This window comes from Oncorhynchus masou, chromosome 11 (assembly GCF_036934945.1).
Source record: "Oncorhynchus masou masou isolate Uvic2021 chromosome 11, UVic_Omas_1.1, whole genome shotgun sequence".
Classification (NCBI taxonomy): Eukaryota; Metazoa; Chordata; class Actinopteri; order Salmoniformes; family Salmonidae; genus Oncorhynchus; species Oncorhynchus masou.
Genome location: NC_088222.1, coordinates 40,934,114 through 40,949,877, shown reverse-complemented (window position 1 = coordinate 40,949,877; position 15,764 = coordinate 40,934,114). Strand labels below are relative to the sequence as shown.

The 15,764-nt window shown below is 40.5% G+C and overlaps 1 protein-coding gene across 1 annotated transcript in view; it reads left to right on the top strand.

Moving 5' to 3' along the window:
• LOC135548714 (neural cell adhesion molecule 1-like) overlaps positions 1 to 15,764 on the top strand; it is a 304,417-nt gene that overhangs the window by 274,690 nt on the left and 13,963 nt on the right. Inside the window, 2 exon segments of the mRNA XM_064978572.1 lie at positions 6,471 to 6,595; positions 7,005 to 7,185. Of these exon segments, the coding sequence (XP_064834644.1) occupies positions 6,471 to 6,595; positions 7,005 to 7,185 (306 nt within the window).

Below are 15,764 nucleotides of genomic sequence, written 5' to 3'. Positions count from 1 at the left end.
TGCTTTGATGCTGCTATGGGTCAACATTGGGCCCTGGTGTACAAGTATAATTGTGTTCATTGTGTGTGGCTGTGCTATGGGCCTGTCAAATTGCTGTTATCTGTCTAATGTAGAAAATCTAAGGATACCTGAGGAACTATTTTGTAGGTCATGAGCCAAGTACATTTCTAGGCTAACCAATATACATCATATAATAGCTCTAATATAACAGTGCTCTATTAGTTACTAATTTGATTTGTAGAATATTAAATTGTAGTGCATGTACAGTGCATTCGGAATGTATTGAGGCGTTACAGCCTTATTCTAAAATTGATTAAATACACATTTTCCCTCATCAATCTACACACAATACCTCATAATGACCAAGCAAAAAACAGGTTTTTACATTTTCTTGCTAAATTATTAAAAATTAAAAAAAGTATTTACATATGTATTCAGACCCTTTGCTATGAGACTCAAAATGTAGTTCTGGTGCATCCTGTTTCCATTAATCATCCTTGAGATGTTTCTTCAACTTGATTGGAGTCCACCTGTGGTAAATTCAATTGATTGGACATGATTTGGAAAGGCACACACCTGTCTATATAAGGTGTCACAGTTGACAGTGCAAGTCAGAGCAAAAACCAAGCCATGAGGTCAAAGGAATTGTCCGTAGAGCTCCGAGAGAGGTTTGTGTCAAAGCACAGATCTGGAGAAGGGCATCTAATATTTCTGCAGCATTGAAGGTCCCCAAGAACACAGTTACCTCCATTTTTAAATGTAAGAAGTTTGGAACCAGCAAGACTCTTCCTAGAGCTGGCCTCCTGGCCAATCGGGGGAGAAAGGCTTTGGTCAGGGAGGTGACCAAGAACCTGATGGTCACTCTGACAGAGCTCCAGAGTTCCTCTGTGGAGATGGGAGAACCTTACAGAAGGACAACCTTCTCTGCAGCACTCTACTAATCAGGCCTTTATGGTAGAGTGGCCAGATGGAAGCCTCTTCTCATTAAAAGGTACATGACTGCCCGCTTGGAGTTTGCCAAAAGGCAACTAAAGACTCTCAGACCATGAGAAACAAGATTCTCTGGTCTTATGAAACCAACATTGAACTCTTTGGCCTGAATTCCAACCGTCATGTCTGGAGGAAACCTGGCACCATCCCTACGGTGAAGCATGGTGTTGGCAGCATTATGCTGTGGGGATGTTTTTCAGCGACAGGGACTGGGAGGCTATTCAGGATCGAGGGAAAGATGACTGGAGCAAAGTAAAGAGAGATCCTTGATGAAAACCTGCTCCATAGCACTCAGGACCTCAGATTGGGGTGAAGGTTCATCTTCCAACAGGACAACGACCTGAAGCACACAGCCAAGACAACGCATGAGTGGCTTCGGTTCTGAATGTCCTTGAGTGGCAAAGGTAGAGCCCGGACTTGAACCTGATCAAACATCTCTGGAGAGACCTGAAAATAGCAGTGCAGCAACTCTCCCCATCCAACCTGACAGAGTTTGAGAGGATCTGCAGAGAAGAATGGGAGAAACTCGCCAAATACATGTGTGCCAAGCTTGTAGCGGCATACCCACGAAGACTTGAGGCTGTAATCGCTGCCAAAGGTGCTTCAACAAAGTACTGAGTAAAGTGTTTATTTTTGTACTTTTTATTAATTTGAAAACATTTCGAAAAATGTTTTTCCTTTGTCATTGTGAGGTATTTTGTGTAGATTGATGAAGAAAAAAAAACAATTTCATCCATTTTAGAATAAGGCTGTAACGTAACAAAATGTGGAAAATGTCCAGGGGTCTGAATACTTTCCGAATGCACTGTAAGGTCTATGTAAATCATATTAAAATATTTAGTCATTTATCAATACTGATTACCTTCATGTGTGATTAGTATTCTAGCTGGCTAAATGTGAAATATGACATGAGGAATTTGCCCTAAAGGCTTCAGGTGTGTTTGCATGTGCATACGTTAAATGTATTTGACACCAGCTAATCGGAGTAAGTATGTTTTATGTCTAGTGGTGTGTTTAGAATTCATAAAATGAAGTTCAGAGTCCACTCTGTGTTTCTGTAATTCATGTTTCTTTCCTCTATAAACATATTAAGCATAATATCTTAAAGTATGGGAATTTATACTATGGTATGGGTTTACACTGCATTCTCATATGTCGTGACCATATCTTTTGACAATATGGCCTTAGATACAGTATGCAATTGTACAATGTGTGACTGAATGTCAAATGTGTCCCAAATTCTTTAACCCCCCCCATGCTTCATGTGGTCATACACTAGTTGTCATATTGGCATACCATATTTCATTGCGCATGTAACATTTTACAATGTGCTTTGTCAATCAGTATTGTTAATACTGCAGAGTTTCCTCTGTTTTTCTTTTCTTTTACACAACTGTCTTGGTCGGAGCCAAAATGTTCAATTTATACAGACCACAAGGCTGTATGAAGACCCTTTATGGTCAAGAGCCAAAGTATAAGCGACAGTCTTATACAAAACCACAATTTTTTGTGTGTAGAAATAGTATCGAACTGATTACCGCATTAATTCCAGTCCAGAGGAAATACTGTTTCAAAGAAAGATACATGAGGCAATTTTAGACACAGCATTTCATGGAATTGGTATCCAGTCAAATTTGTGCATATATGAGCGAACTTATTTCTTGTCATGACATCTTTTGAATACACTAAAAACCTGCACTTGCAATCCTGAAATGCTTCATGTATCTAATTGCTGTACATGTTTTCTATGTCTATTTGATGTGCAAAGAAGTTCTGTTCTGAACGTATGTATTTATTTTGTCATGTGTTTCTGTTTTGAATCATTTTGTCTTTAACATTCTTATTATTTTGTTCCTTACCCATGTTTACATCATTTTTAAAATGTTTTGTATTTTCCATGTGACCCCCCCCCCTTCCACTTTTCTTTCAACCAATCATGTGCGTGCGTATCATATGACTATGTCATGTGGCTCTTGCATGGTGCTGATGATGTCGTCTTCGCTGGTGAACAGAAGGTAATTGTTTTTGTTCTGTTTGGTCAGATTCATATTATAGCAATAAGAAGCAGTGGAAAATTAGACATGGATTCAAGCTTAGATACGCTACTTTGATAGCCATTTAAACACATTTTTTTTGGTCAACTTGCATTCTATCTACTTCATCTCCAACCATATTAACACAATTACATGCAGATGTGTGTGCTTACTTGGTTACCCACTAACAGAGGTATAATTCACATTTTTTTCTCTGAAAGGTGCAGAGTATTGTAATGAAACCGTCAGGGAGCAGGTTTTGAACCCTCTACCTTCTAGTCCAGCGCGTTATTGACTGTACCCCAAAAGCATGCTCAAGCGGTAGAGTCGATATCCGCGCTTACACTACTCCCTCCTTTCAAAGAGCGCTAGCTTGCGACTCTAAGTCTTATAGGCCAAGCACTCACACTGTCATGGATACAAGGTCCGATCACTTCTGTCACCAATGTAATGAACTGGTAGGGATCAGGTCTCGAACCAGAGTCGATATCCTTCTTTTATAACCCCAAGGTCGTTACAGTATATTTCCCTCATTTCTATAGCTATGTCACATATTAGATATGTTATATAGATAGCTATCAGTAAGCATTACATAATGTATTTGGAAATAAGTAAAGGGTTAACCTCTAACCGGATATCTTTTTTTATAGTACGTTCTTTGGGGGTGCCATTACTACCTCCTATGGCTATCATGTGCAAACAGAACATGTGTTTTAAAATGTACTTTTATGTTGCCAAATCACATCATCTCAATAGCAGCGTTGAAACCATCGCCTTTAGCAACTGCATCGCACGCTCATTGAATTGTGTTTACCTGGAATGACATATTCATCCTTGGAGTTAACTCCCTTTCAGACTGTCTCCCAGAATGCTTTTCTGAACTGACTATCATTGGTAATCACTCCACATTACTGCATGCATGTTCACACCTCTTTCCTTCAACTCCTTTGTTTTCTTTACTGTCTCACCAGACAGAAAGGTCTGGCCTTTCTGCATGTCTGTCCCGTCTGTGTTTGTCTTCCAGAGTGCCTCTGTGTTATTCACATGTATTGATATTGACAGTCCCATTTACAATTCAGGAGTCCTTTAAAACTCATCTGGTGTGACAAACTTTTCATTGCATTTGGGCACAGCAAACCAATAAGCTCATTGGTTCACACATACAGGGATGTTTTTAAAGGACTGGAAAAGAGTGAATGTTCCGTGTGATTCAGTACAGGAAGGTAGCTCCAAGTTTTATTTACTCATCATTTCCATGTCAGTTTCGAGTAAAGGATCTGACACATCAAACATTTGTCTGATGTAACATTCAGAAATGGCTAAGTATACATACACTACTGTGCAGACAAACTTAGAGGAATATTACTGTACAATATTTACATTAGGTTTAACTAGATAAGACAACTTTTGGGGAGACCAATGGAAAGTTGAGTTATTGTTGCATCAGATGAAAATGGGAACGATCATGGGACTGTCACAAATTGATGTATTGAAATATACCCAAATCACTACATATTGAATAAAAGTGGTGTTTGCATGATAGAGCATGTTTTTGTTAATATATCTAATTCACATAACCCTAATGGATCTTCTTTCTTCTTAACATTTGAAAATTCCTCACATAACTGGGAATGACGCTCACGACTGGATAAACTCCCTATAAACCTCCCTATACATGCCACCGTTGTGGCGGGGTTTTCTTTTCACTAACTCTGTTTATATCAAATCATGCTTACTCCAATACTTTTGAGTCCAATGCATTTGAGGAGAATTTAATCAGTTAATCACCTGAGATCAAGAGCAAGTGCCTTCACGCATGTCTGATTGACTAATTGTGTAATCACCACTGAAGTGAATGCTTGAAGTGTCATTAATTAACAAGATTCAACGTCAATTTAAATTTAGAATACAACCGTAAACATTTTTTTTAAACAATTCAACTACAGACATGATCTTTTATACATTTTATGAATGATTGAAAATTTGTGAAAATTAAAGACGGTACTTACCTTTTCAGGTCCAAGGTAGAGGATAAATAGGAGCAGACACTGAAAAATATTATCCAATCATAGGATTCAATCAGGCTGAAGTCAGGGAGCTTTAGGCCAAGATCCAATGGATAGCGTGAGCCAAAGTGGAGCAGGTTTCATCTGTCTGTCTCTCACCCTATTATTGCTTATCGTTCTTAACTAATTTTGGCTGAAGTCAAAGGAGGTGATCCAAACAGACTTCCAGGCCGGAGTATAGGTGAAAGTCCAACATTAATATTCCCTGCTGCACTTCCATGGATTACTCTCAGAATGCCTGGCAGGATTGCTTTTGTCTGCTGCTCTTTCACTGCCCTCTGTGGGAATAACCTGCTCTCAGAGTTCATTGGTGGATAAATATCATCAGGGTGATCAAGGGCAACAATGATCCCTCAAGCATGGCAGTGAGCTTCAAAGCTTGTACCCAGTGTGACTGAAGGTCAGGGCGTCAGGCTGCAACATTTCAGAGAAAAAAAACAAAATTGGGACAGTAAATAATCTCCTTTGATCTCAGCCAAAAACAAACAAATCAGTGTGCATTGCAGATGTGCTGTAGCAGTAGCCATTTGAAACCTGATACCACCTTTTGGGGCAGTTAGTGATGGTGTAGTAGAATACTGGAGCTGTATGTAACATGCTGTGTTCTGCTAATTATTTTATAGCATATTCACACTGCTAACTGTGTGTAACCAATGTTCCCATGATTAATGAGTTCTGGTGATTAGAGTCTCCTCCCTACACCCTCTGTGACTGAGGTGTCATGGCTGTAAATTTGAACGCTAACATCATTAGACACAGACACACTCAAAAGGCAAACACACACACACACTGTACATACGATGTAACACACCGACCCTCCCCTCCCAACGGACCATGATAATGTTATTAAATGTAATAGAGTAACATGTCCAATCAAGACAAGGAGGCTAATTAACCTGTTCCCTTTTGTCTGGAGGAGAGGATATGTAACGAGCTGCTTCTGAACGAGAATTATCTCCCCACTGGCTCTCTCCCTCACCCCACCGCCCTCACTGTCCCTCCATCATAAAACCGTCCTTGAGTCTATGAGGGACAAGACTGAATTTTATCGTCTTGGAACGTCCTCTGCCGCTGCCACCGTCAAAACAGTCCATTTTTTCTCCAGATGTACTACATTTATAGCAGTACTTACACAAAAACCAGAGGCAAGGGATTGAAATGAAGTGAGAATCCCACATCGGCTTGGGCTTGTTAAGAATTATAATCCCACTCCTGAAGCGAGGGCAGATTTAGTGATGTAGACTCTTCCTCCGACAATGGGAGTTAACGAGGGACAGCTGCATTCAGCCATGCCACCTCGGTTAAGGGCCCTGGGCAGGAGACTGAGCTGAGCATGTAGGCCATCACCATGGTAACTGACTGACCGCTATGTCCTGTGTAGGGGAGCCCAGTCCCCCTAAACTGGAGGGCAAGCTGCAGACCACGGGCAACGCCCTCAAGGTCAACTGGATCAAGCAGGACGATGGAGGCTCGCCCATCAAACACTACCTGATAAGATACAGGGCTGTGAGTATGAAGGAGCATGGAGGTTTAACACTGTGTATACCGATTTGCTTCCTGGTTTTCCCCCCAAGAGAAGCTATTCAGCATGTATTGGTTACATATCTCTCCGGTTTTATCGCACGGTCATTATTTCAGATTAGGAAAAAGCAAATATACTCATGGATATTTGAAAAACAGAAATGGATCACATGATTTGTAAAGATTGACAGATCACCATTGTGTTTTATGCCTAGATTGATAAATGGTTAGTGATTCACATAGGAAGATTAATGGATGACTAAATAACAAGTGTGAATGCATGGAAACATTTACAGTGATATAAAGTGATGGGCAGTTTTCTGGAGTGTCATAGTCACGGATGTCTTACCGAGTCAGGTCTTTTGAGTGTCTCTCTTTTTGCCACCCTCCCTAGAAGCACGTTCCGGACTGGAAGCCGGAGATCCGCTTGCCCAACGGCAGTGAGTACGTGGTGCTGAACAGCCTAGACTGGAACACGGAGTATGAGGTATACGTGGTGGCCGAGAACCAGCAGGGCAAGTCGCAGCCCGGCACCCTCTTCTTCAGGACTGCAGCAGAGCCCACCGCCATCCCAGGTACTGCCCACCCCCACCACCACCCTGCACTGCAAGGACACATACACTTCCAACAGAGAGAGTGCCACCGTGACCCAATGTATACTGTGTTTACACCTCCAGTTCTTCACCCAAATGGACTTCTAGTCAGGTTTTGAGACTACCTAAGCCCTGACACTTCACAGGTGTAGATGTCACTCCATCACTGTCCTGATGTGTTAGGCTAGCCTGTTTAGGGCAATTGATTGGTTTGAACATTTCTGCTGGTATTTTCATTCGGTCTTGCAATTGGCACACCCTCATCAAGTTTGTTCATCCCAAAAGAAGGTTGGAAAAAGGTCAAAGTTAAGACAGACAGAAAACAGAGTAGCAAAGTCATCTTCTGACTGTCAGGGCTACATTTTAGAAACACTTTGCCCTCTGCAGTCCGCCTCAAAGCCTCAATTCCAGAGTTTGTCGCACCATTGCACAAGGCTTTGGGGTGATAAGAATTGAACAAAGACTGTGGCAGTTTGCCTTGCTGTTTGTGATGGAATAGTTTTGCACACAGTGAGTCTTTGTTGCTGTAGAGTGAGATTGGTCATTTGGTCTCGGCCTATAACCTCTCTGGCTGACATTGCTGCGCAAGTTCAGTGAGCAATAATGTCAGGACAGATGATATCGGTCAGGCCTCAAACATTCTCTTTATGTCCATAGCAGTGCCCCTACCCTGGTGGTCACGGTCAGCTGGTGCTCTGTTGACAGTGTCGTGGTCAGAGAGGTTTGAATTTCAACTTGGGCTGCCTCCCCACTGACCAAACCTGAGCTTGGAACCTTTTCCTTACTATTTCTCTCTTTCTTATGTGTCTATCAGTAGCTCCATGCATCTCTCACTTTCTCTTCACCTTCTTTAACTCTTTTTCCATCTTCCATGCTTCCTCTCTCTTTCCATTTCCCTTCATGTCATGCACATTCTCTCTCTGACTTTTTGATGTTTCAGTGAAAGAGCATCAAAAGTCCGTGTCTCCCTCTCCTCTCTGTTTCTCTCCCCTCTTTCTCTATCTTTCTCTTCCAAAGCCAGGTTTAGTCGGTCTCAGTTCAGGCTCACTGCTGTATTTACTGACCTGAATATGTGCCTTGGCTGAGTGGGGATGCAGCCTTCAGTCTTGCATGGTGATGCGTCAACAGGATTAATGTCTTAATGCTTTACTGGAGACCTAACAGGCATCTGCCAGTGCATGGCACAGGGACTGACTTTTTCTCATCCACTTGGTGGGAACCAACCATATAGCAGTGGGAGGTTTGGATCACTTATTATTCTGTCTGAGCAGGTTCACGTGGACACCGTCCAATTTCCCTTTTTATTTACTTCTTTATATATATATATATATATTTAAATGTGTCCCTTTGCCGAGCTTAGCTACACATGTAGCAGTGCCAGTAATTTTTATGCGAAGCATGTGGGTATTTGAGGAAAAAACGGAGTGTATTTTTAGGCTCAACATCTGCACCGACTTAAGGTCCACAGCTGTTCTTAGTAAAGATGGCCAAAAACAGGGTTGTTCCATGAAATGGTTGCCTTTTGGACATGCAAACTGTTTAGAAATTAACTTTTAGAATATCTCTTCTTTCAACATTCAGTTGCATGGAGGATATGTTTAGCCTACAAAAAAAAAATACCATCTCTGGCATTGAAATCCTATGAACTAAGAGCATTTTATCTACACGTACCACACTGGCCATGTTTACATGTGCACAGTATTCCGGATAGTAGCTCATATCCCACTTAAGATCTTATTCAGGATAAGCTGTTTATATGCACCTTTGATATCCCTGTATCCATGAATAAACAGAATATTTCTCATTTTAAAATCATGTTGGTTAAGTGGAATAGAAACCGAAATCTGGACACTGATTGTAAGGCCTATTTCACATGTAGCCTAATATAATAACTCCTGCAGAATTATGCATTGCTTGAAGTAAAATTATACAACAAATGTACATTTTGTTTAGGGAACAGGAGTGGAGAAGTACGATTCCTTTCTTTCAGCATCTCTTGAAAATGTGAATATGCGTGTAACTTGTTATCTTTGACACTGTCATGCAAGCGGACTGTGTTTCAACCACATAAAATATGCACCCAAGCCAACTGAAATATTATCAGAAACGTGTTTCGTCGTTTTCTCAGCTTTTCATTTCCTTAAAACCGGTCAAACTGATGACATTTTGCACGGGAACCATCTTTCCACTGTTTTGGAATTATTGTATTTTCTCCCCGGTCCTTAGTTGAAACTGAAGTTAACTAGATTACAAATGCATTCATTCTATCGACGTAAGACATTACTCTTGGGAGCACTACATTATTTAGTTTCTAGGCCAGGGCAACAAGTTATGACAGAAGAGAAGCTGCATTTATCTAACTATATTTGACAAACAAATGGCATAGCAAATGGCAGAAATTATAGTATGGCCTACCAAATGTTGGAAATTATAAGAAACCTGTCTAAATTATGCGTGAAAGTAATCTAAGCCATTAGCCTATATGGTCCAGTAAAGTGTATCAGCAAAATAAATTATGGAATTATTATGGTGGATCGAACTGTACAGGTATTGCCTACTTTTTTAAGTGATTTTGATTTGACATTCAGATGAAAACATCATCACACAACACCTATGATATGCAAAACTGAGCACGCACAGACCTCAAAAAACAACCAAACGGGATCCGTTGACATGCCATAGTATTGCGTCTAAGATCAGCATATCCCAGGCATCTTATCCAGGTTTCTCATAACCAGGATACAAGCTTTTTCGTTTTATTGTAAACGGGATATGGTGTTTATATGTGTCAACTCAAAAACAAAATACTTGAGTATTCCCAAATAATAATGGGGTATTGGTGTGCATGTAAAAGGTGGTCACTGTCTGTCAACCCTGTTACGGACACTGATGTAACTGCAAACATTTTATCATTGATCAAGTATCCCTTGTACAAATAAACTCACATATAATATCAAACTCATGAAGTTACCATTGGGCCTCTAACAGAGTTGACAATAATGGGGTTTACGTAAAGACCGGCGTTACTCCTCATGTGGTGAAGAGCATGGTGTTCATGAAATTAGGAACTATATGTATGTTCCACACATAATGAAAGTTAAATCAAATTCATGTTTTCCTACCATTAATTGAGTGAACAGGGTTGACGGGTTGAGCTCGACCACCTCAGTGAAAGATGAGAAGAGAGTGAAGACTTACTTATTTTTAAACCATGCTGTTCAGAAAACCCAAACAATGTCACCTGCTGTGAATAAATTAACTTGGTGGAATGGTCCATTATTTTAAAGGGGTAAATTGTTTGCATAACAGGCTTGGCCTTAAAATGACCGACAGGCGTAAATGAATCACTAATATAACATGAACACTTCTTCCTAGAAGTGACACAGGGTTGACGGAGGGACATGTCAAAAGACACTTCAGCAAACCTTTATTCATATGACAAATCTGATGTATTCAATTCTCCATGTGGTCTATATTAAAGTGCACTTTGTTGTAATATAACAGGCTTTTAAAATTCAATATTGGTGAATAATTTCTACTTGAAATATCAAATGGACTCAAGGCGCCCATTTTGTGGAACGACCCAACAGCTGCTGTGTCAAAAATCCAGACTCTCTCAGTGTTATATATTGGCACTGCAACATATTAGATAAATATAGGTGAATGCAGATGATATGAAATATACTTTTCCTTTTGTGTTTACTTACTGGGCATATATACAGTGAGCTCAAAGTATTGGGACAGTGACAATTTTGTTGTTGTTTTGGCTCTGTACTCCAGCACTTTGGATTTGAAATGATGAAGTGCAGCGAGGCACAGCTTTAATCTGAGGGTATTTTCATCCATATTGTGTGAACTGAAATTACAACACTTATTCTCCCCATTTTAGGGGAACAAAAGTATTGGGACAAATTCACTTATGTGTATTAAATTAGTAAAAAGTGAAGTATTTGGTCTAATATTCATAGCACGCAATGACTACATCAAGCTTGTTGATTGCATTTGCTGTTTTTGGTAATTTGTAAGATTATTTTGTGCCCAATAGAAATTAATGGTAAATACTTAAAAAAATAAAAATAAGAATAGAATGTTTCTAAACACTTCTATATTAATGTGGATTATACCATGATTATGGGTAATCGTGAATGAATTGTGAGTAATGAGTGAGAAAATTACAGATGCACAAATATCAAGACATGCGAACCTCTCACAATTACAATAACATGGGAGGTTACAAACTTTCTCACTTATTATTATTCAAAATTCATTCAGGATTATCTGTGATTAAGGAGCATCATCATTAATGTAGAAGTGTACTTAACTTTTTACTCCTTTAATACACACATAAGTGAATAAGTCCCAAAACTTTTGGGGGACTATGTACATAAAGTGCAATAATTTCTAAACCTTTCATCCAATATAGATATATTTATAGATAGAGAGATAGAAAGTATGTGGATACCCCTTCAAATTAGTGGATTCAGCTATTTCAGCCAAACCCGTTGCTGACAGGTATATAAAATTGAGCACACCGCCATGCAATCGCCAGAGACAAACATTGGCAGTAGAATGGCCTTACTGAAGAGCTCAGTGACTTTCAATGTGGCACCGTCATAGGATGCGCCCTTTCCAATAAGTCAGTTTGTCCAAATTTTGCCCTACTTGAGCTGTACTGGTCATTTGTAAGTGCTGGTATTGTGAATTGGAAACGTCTAGGAGCAACAACAGCTAAGCCACGAAATGGTAGGCCACACAAGATCACAGAACGGGACTGCCAAGTACTGAAGTGTGTAATGCGTAAATATCGTCTTTGCAACACTCACTACCGAGTTCCAAACTTCCTCTGCAAGCAACAACAGCACAAGAACTGTTCGTCGGCAGCTTCATGAAATGGGTTTCCATGGCCAAGCAGCTGCACACAAGCCTAAGATCACCATGTGCAATGCCAAACGTCAGCTGGAGTGGTGTAAAGCTCACCACCGTTAGACTGGATCAGTGGAAACACGTTCTCTGGAGTGATGAATCACGCTTCACCATCTGACAGTCCGACAGACGAATCTGGGTTTGGCAGATGCCAGGAGAACGCTGCCTGCCCCAAAGCATAGTGCAAACTGTAAAGTTTGGTGAATGAGGAATATCTGTCTGGGGCTGTTTTTCATGGTTTGGGCTAGGCCTCTTGCTTTGAGAGACACCTTAAAGTTACAGTATAAAATGACATTCTAGACAATTCTGTGACTCCAACTTTGAGGCAACACTTTGGGGAAGGCCCCTGTTTCAGTATGACGATGCTCCCGTGCACAAAGCGAGGTCCATACAGAAATGGTTTGTTGAGATCAGTGTGGAAGAACTTGACTGGCCTGCACAGAGCCCTGACCTCAACCCCATCCAAAACCTCTGGGATAAATTGGAACGCTGACTGCGAGCCAGGCCTAATCGCCCAACATCAGTGCCCGACCTCACTGATGCTCTTGTGGCTGAAGGGAAGCAAGTCCCCGCAGCAATGTTGCAACATCTAGTGGAAAGCCTTCCCAGAAGAGTGGAGGCTGTTAATAGCAGCAAATGGGGGACCAGCTCCATAGTAATGCTTACAGCTGGTGTCCACATACTTTTGGTCATGTAGTGTGTATACATAGAAGTTTACTTTTGAGGAATATATATGTGTATATACACACAGTGGGGCAAAAAAAGTATTTATTCAGCCACCAATTGTGCAAGTTCTCCCACTTAAAAAGATGAGAGGCCTGTAATTTTCATCATAGGTGCACTTCAACTATGACAGACAAAATGAGAAGGAAAAACCCCCAGAAAATCACATTGTAGGATTTTTAATGAATTTATTTGCAAATTATGGTGGAAAATAAGTATTTGATCACCTACAAACAAGCAAGGTTTCTGGCTTTCACAGACCTGTAACTTCTTTAAGAGGCTCCTCTGTCCTCCACTCGTTACCTGTATTAATGGCACCTGTTTGAACTTGTTATCAGTATAAAAGACACCTGTCCACAACCTCAAACAGTCACACTACAAACTATGGCCAAGACCAAAGAGCTGTCAAAGGACACCAGAAACAAAATTGTAGACCTGCACCAGGCTGGAAATACTGAATCTGCAATAGGTTAGCAGCTTGGTTTGAAGAAATCAACTGTGGGAGCAATTATTAGGAAATGGAAGACATACAAGACCACTGATAATCTCCCTCGTTCTGGGGCTCCACGCAAGATCTCACCCCGTGGGGTCAAAATTATCACAAGAACGGTGAGCAAAAATCCCAGAATCACACGGGGGGACCTAGTGAATGACCTGCAGAGAGCTGGGACCAAAGTAACAAAGCCTACCATCAGTAACACACTACGCCACCAGGGACTCAAATCCTGCAGTGCCAGACGTGTCCCCCTGTTTAAGTCAGTACATGTCCAGGCCCGTCTGAAGTTTGCTAGAGAGCATTTGGATGATCCAGAAGAAGATTGGGAGAATGTCATATGGTCAGATGAAACCAAAATAGAACTTTTTGGTAAAAACTCAACTCGTCGTGTTTGGAGGACAAAGAATGCTGAGTTGCTTCCAAAGAACAACATACCTACTGTGAAGCATGGGGGTGGAAAAATCATGCTTTGGGGCTGTTTTTCTGCAAGGGGACCAGGACGACTGATCCATGTAAAGGAAAGAATGAATGGGGCCATGTATCGTGAGATTTTGAGTGAAAACCTCCTTCCATCAGCAAGGGCATTGAAGATGAAACGTGGCTGGGTCTTTCAGCATGACGATGATCCTAAACACACCGCCCGGACAACAAAGGAGTGGCTTCGTAAGAAGCATTTCAAGGTCCTGGAGTGGCCTAGCTAGTCTCCAGATCTCAACCCCATAGAAAATCTTTGGAGGGAGTTGAAAGTCTGTGTTGCCCAGCAACAGCCCCAAAACATCACTGCTCTAGAGGAGATCTGCATGGAGGAATGGGCCAAAATACCAGCAATAGTGTGTGAAAACCTTGTGAAGACTTACAGAAAACGTTTGACCTCTGCCATTGCCAACAAAGGGTATATAACAAAGTATTGAGATACACTTTTGTTATTGACCAAATACTTATTTTCCACCATAATTTGCAAATTAATTAATTAAAAATCCTACAATGTGATTTTCTGGATTTATTTTTCTAATTTTGTCTGTCATAGTTGAAGTGTACCTATGATGAAAATGTACAGGCCTCCCTCATCTTTTTAAGTGGGAGAACTTGCACAATTGGTGGCTGACCAAATACTTTTTTGCCCCACTGTACACACATGCACACACTCACACAGACAGACAGACAGACAGTAAACGTCAATCGATGTTCCTGAGTGCTGGTCAAGTAAAAAAATAAGGAAAGGTTGAATAATTGGAAATATTGACCCACGTGATTCACTGGTTTGAGCATGCTCAATACTGTGTGCAAGGACCACTGGAGTTCTAAATTGACTAATCCAAATCTCCCCAGCTAAGGTTGACATTGAGTAAAGATATAAAAAGCAATTCACTTTTGCAGTTTTCGTAACATGAGATCACCCATTAATCCATTCCAACTGCCATCTGATATCGCCTTGACATTGCACCAGTTTTTGAATGTGTGTTTTGCTTGGGCAACTCTACCTGCCATGGAAAATTTGATTTGATCTCTTAATTGATACAAACATATGTGTTTATGTATGCGTCTTTTTCAACATTTCCCATCACCCAGCACCTTTGAACTTTCTCTGACCTTCCACCTTTGCTTGCTGTGATACACGTCATTTGCTGTGCTACTAACATACTTTTTTAGTATTACTTTGATCCTCTAACTTGCTTGGATTTGCTTTTTTATTCCTTAGTTTATTCTCAATGAATCTTTCAAACTTGCGTTTTTGTATTTATGACCTATTTTCTATCTCTTTTTTTCTCTCTCCCTTTCCCTTCTTCTCTCCCACCTCCCCTTCTGTCCTTGTCCTGTCTTCACGTGTAATGTTGGGCACTATGTGGACCATAACATTTGTCATACATACTATTTTGTTGTATTTTTTTGGTGTAAAATTGTATTTTCCAATTTTTTGCTGTGAATATCTCTGTGAACAATCTTTGGTGTGTTTTGGCCTCAGCTACCCTTGGTTCCTCGTGTGTGACGTACACTCTGGCATCTCTCATGCTCTCCACGCTGACTGTGTTCTTGCTCTCATAAACTGTGTCTCGCTCAATGAGAGAGGATAGCTTGGCCTTTCAAATCTCGGCCAGACCCCTTTGTTTTCTATGCCTTTTGACCCTTGTGCAGACACACACTCAAGATGAAGAATCAAGATATCAGTTTCATGTTAAATGGTTATAATGGGGTGCTTGATACTTATATCATTCTGAATGTTCATTTTTTTTTATCATCAATGTTTATTTTGCATAATGAAAAAAATATGGATTTGAATAAGGCAGCATTGTTTGTGAAAAAGTTCTGTCATACCACAGAATGTTATTGAGTCCTATTGGGAAATTGTGAGAAAAAAAACTGTGCCTACCTTATGTGTATCTGGATACAAGCTTAAATTGTCATTGTTCCCATTGTACAT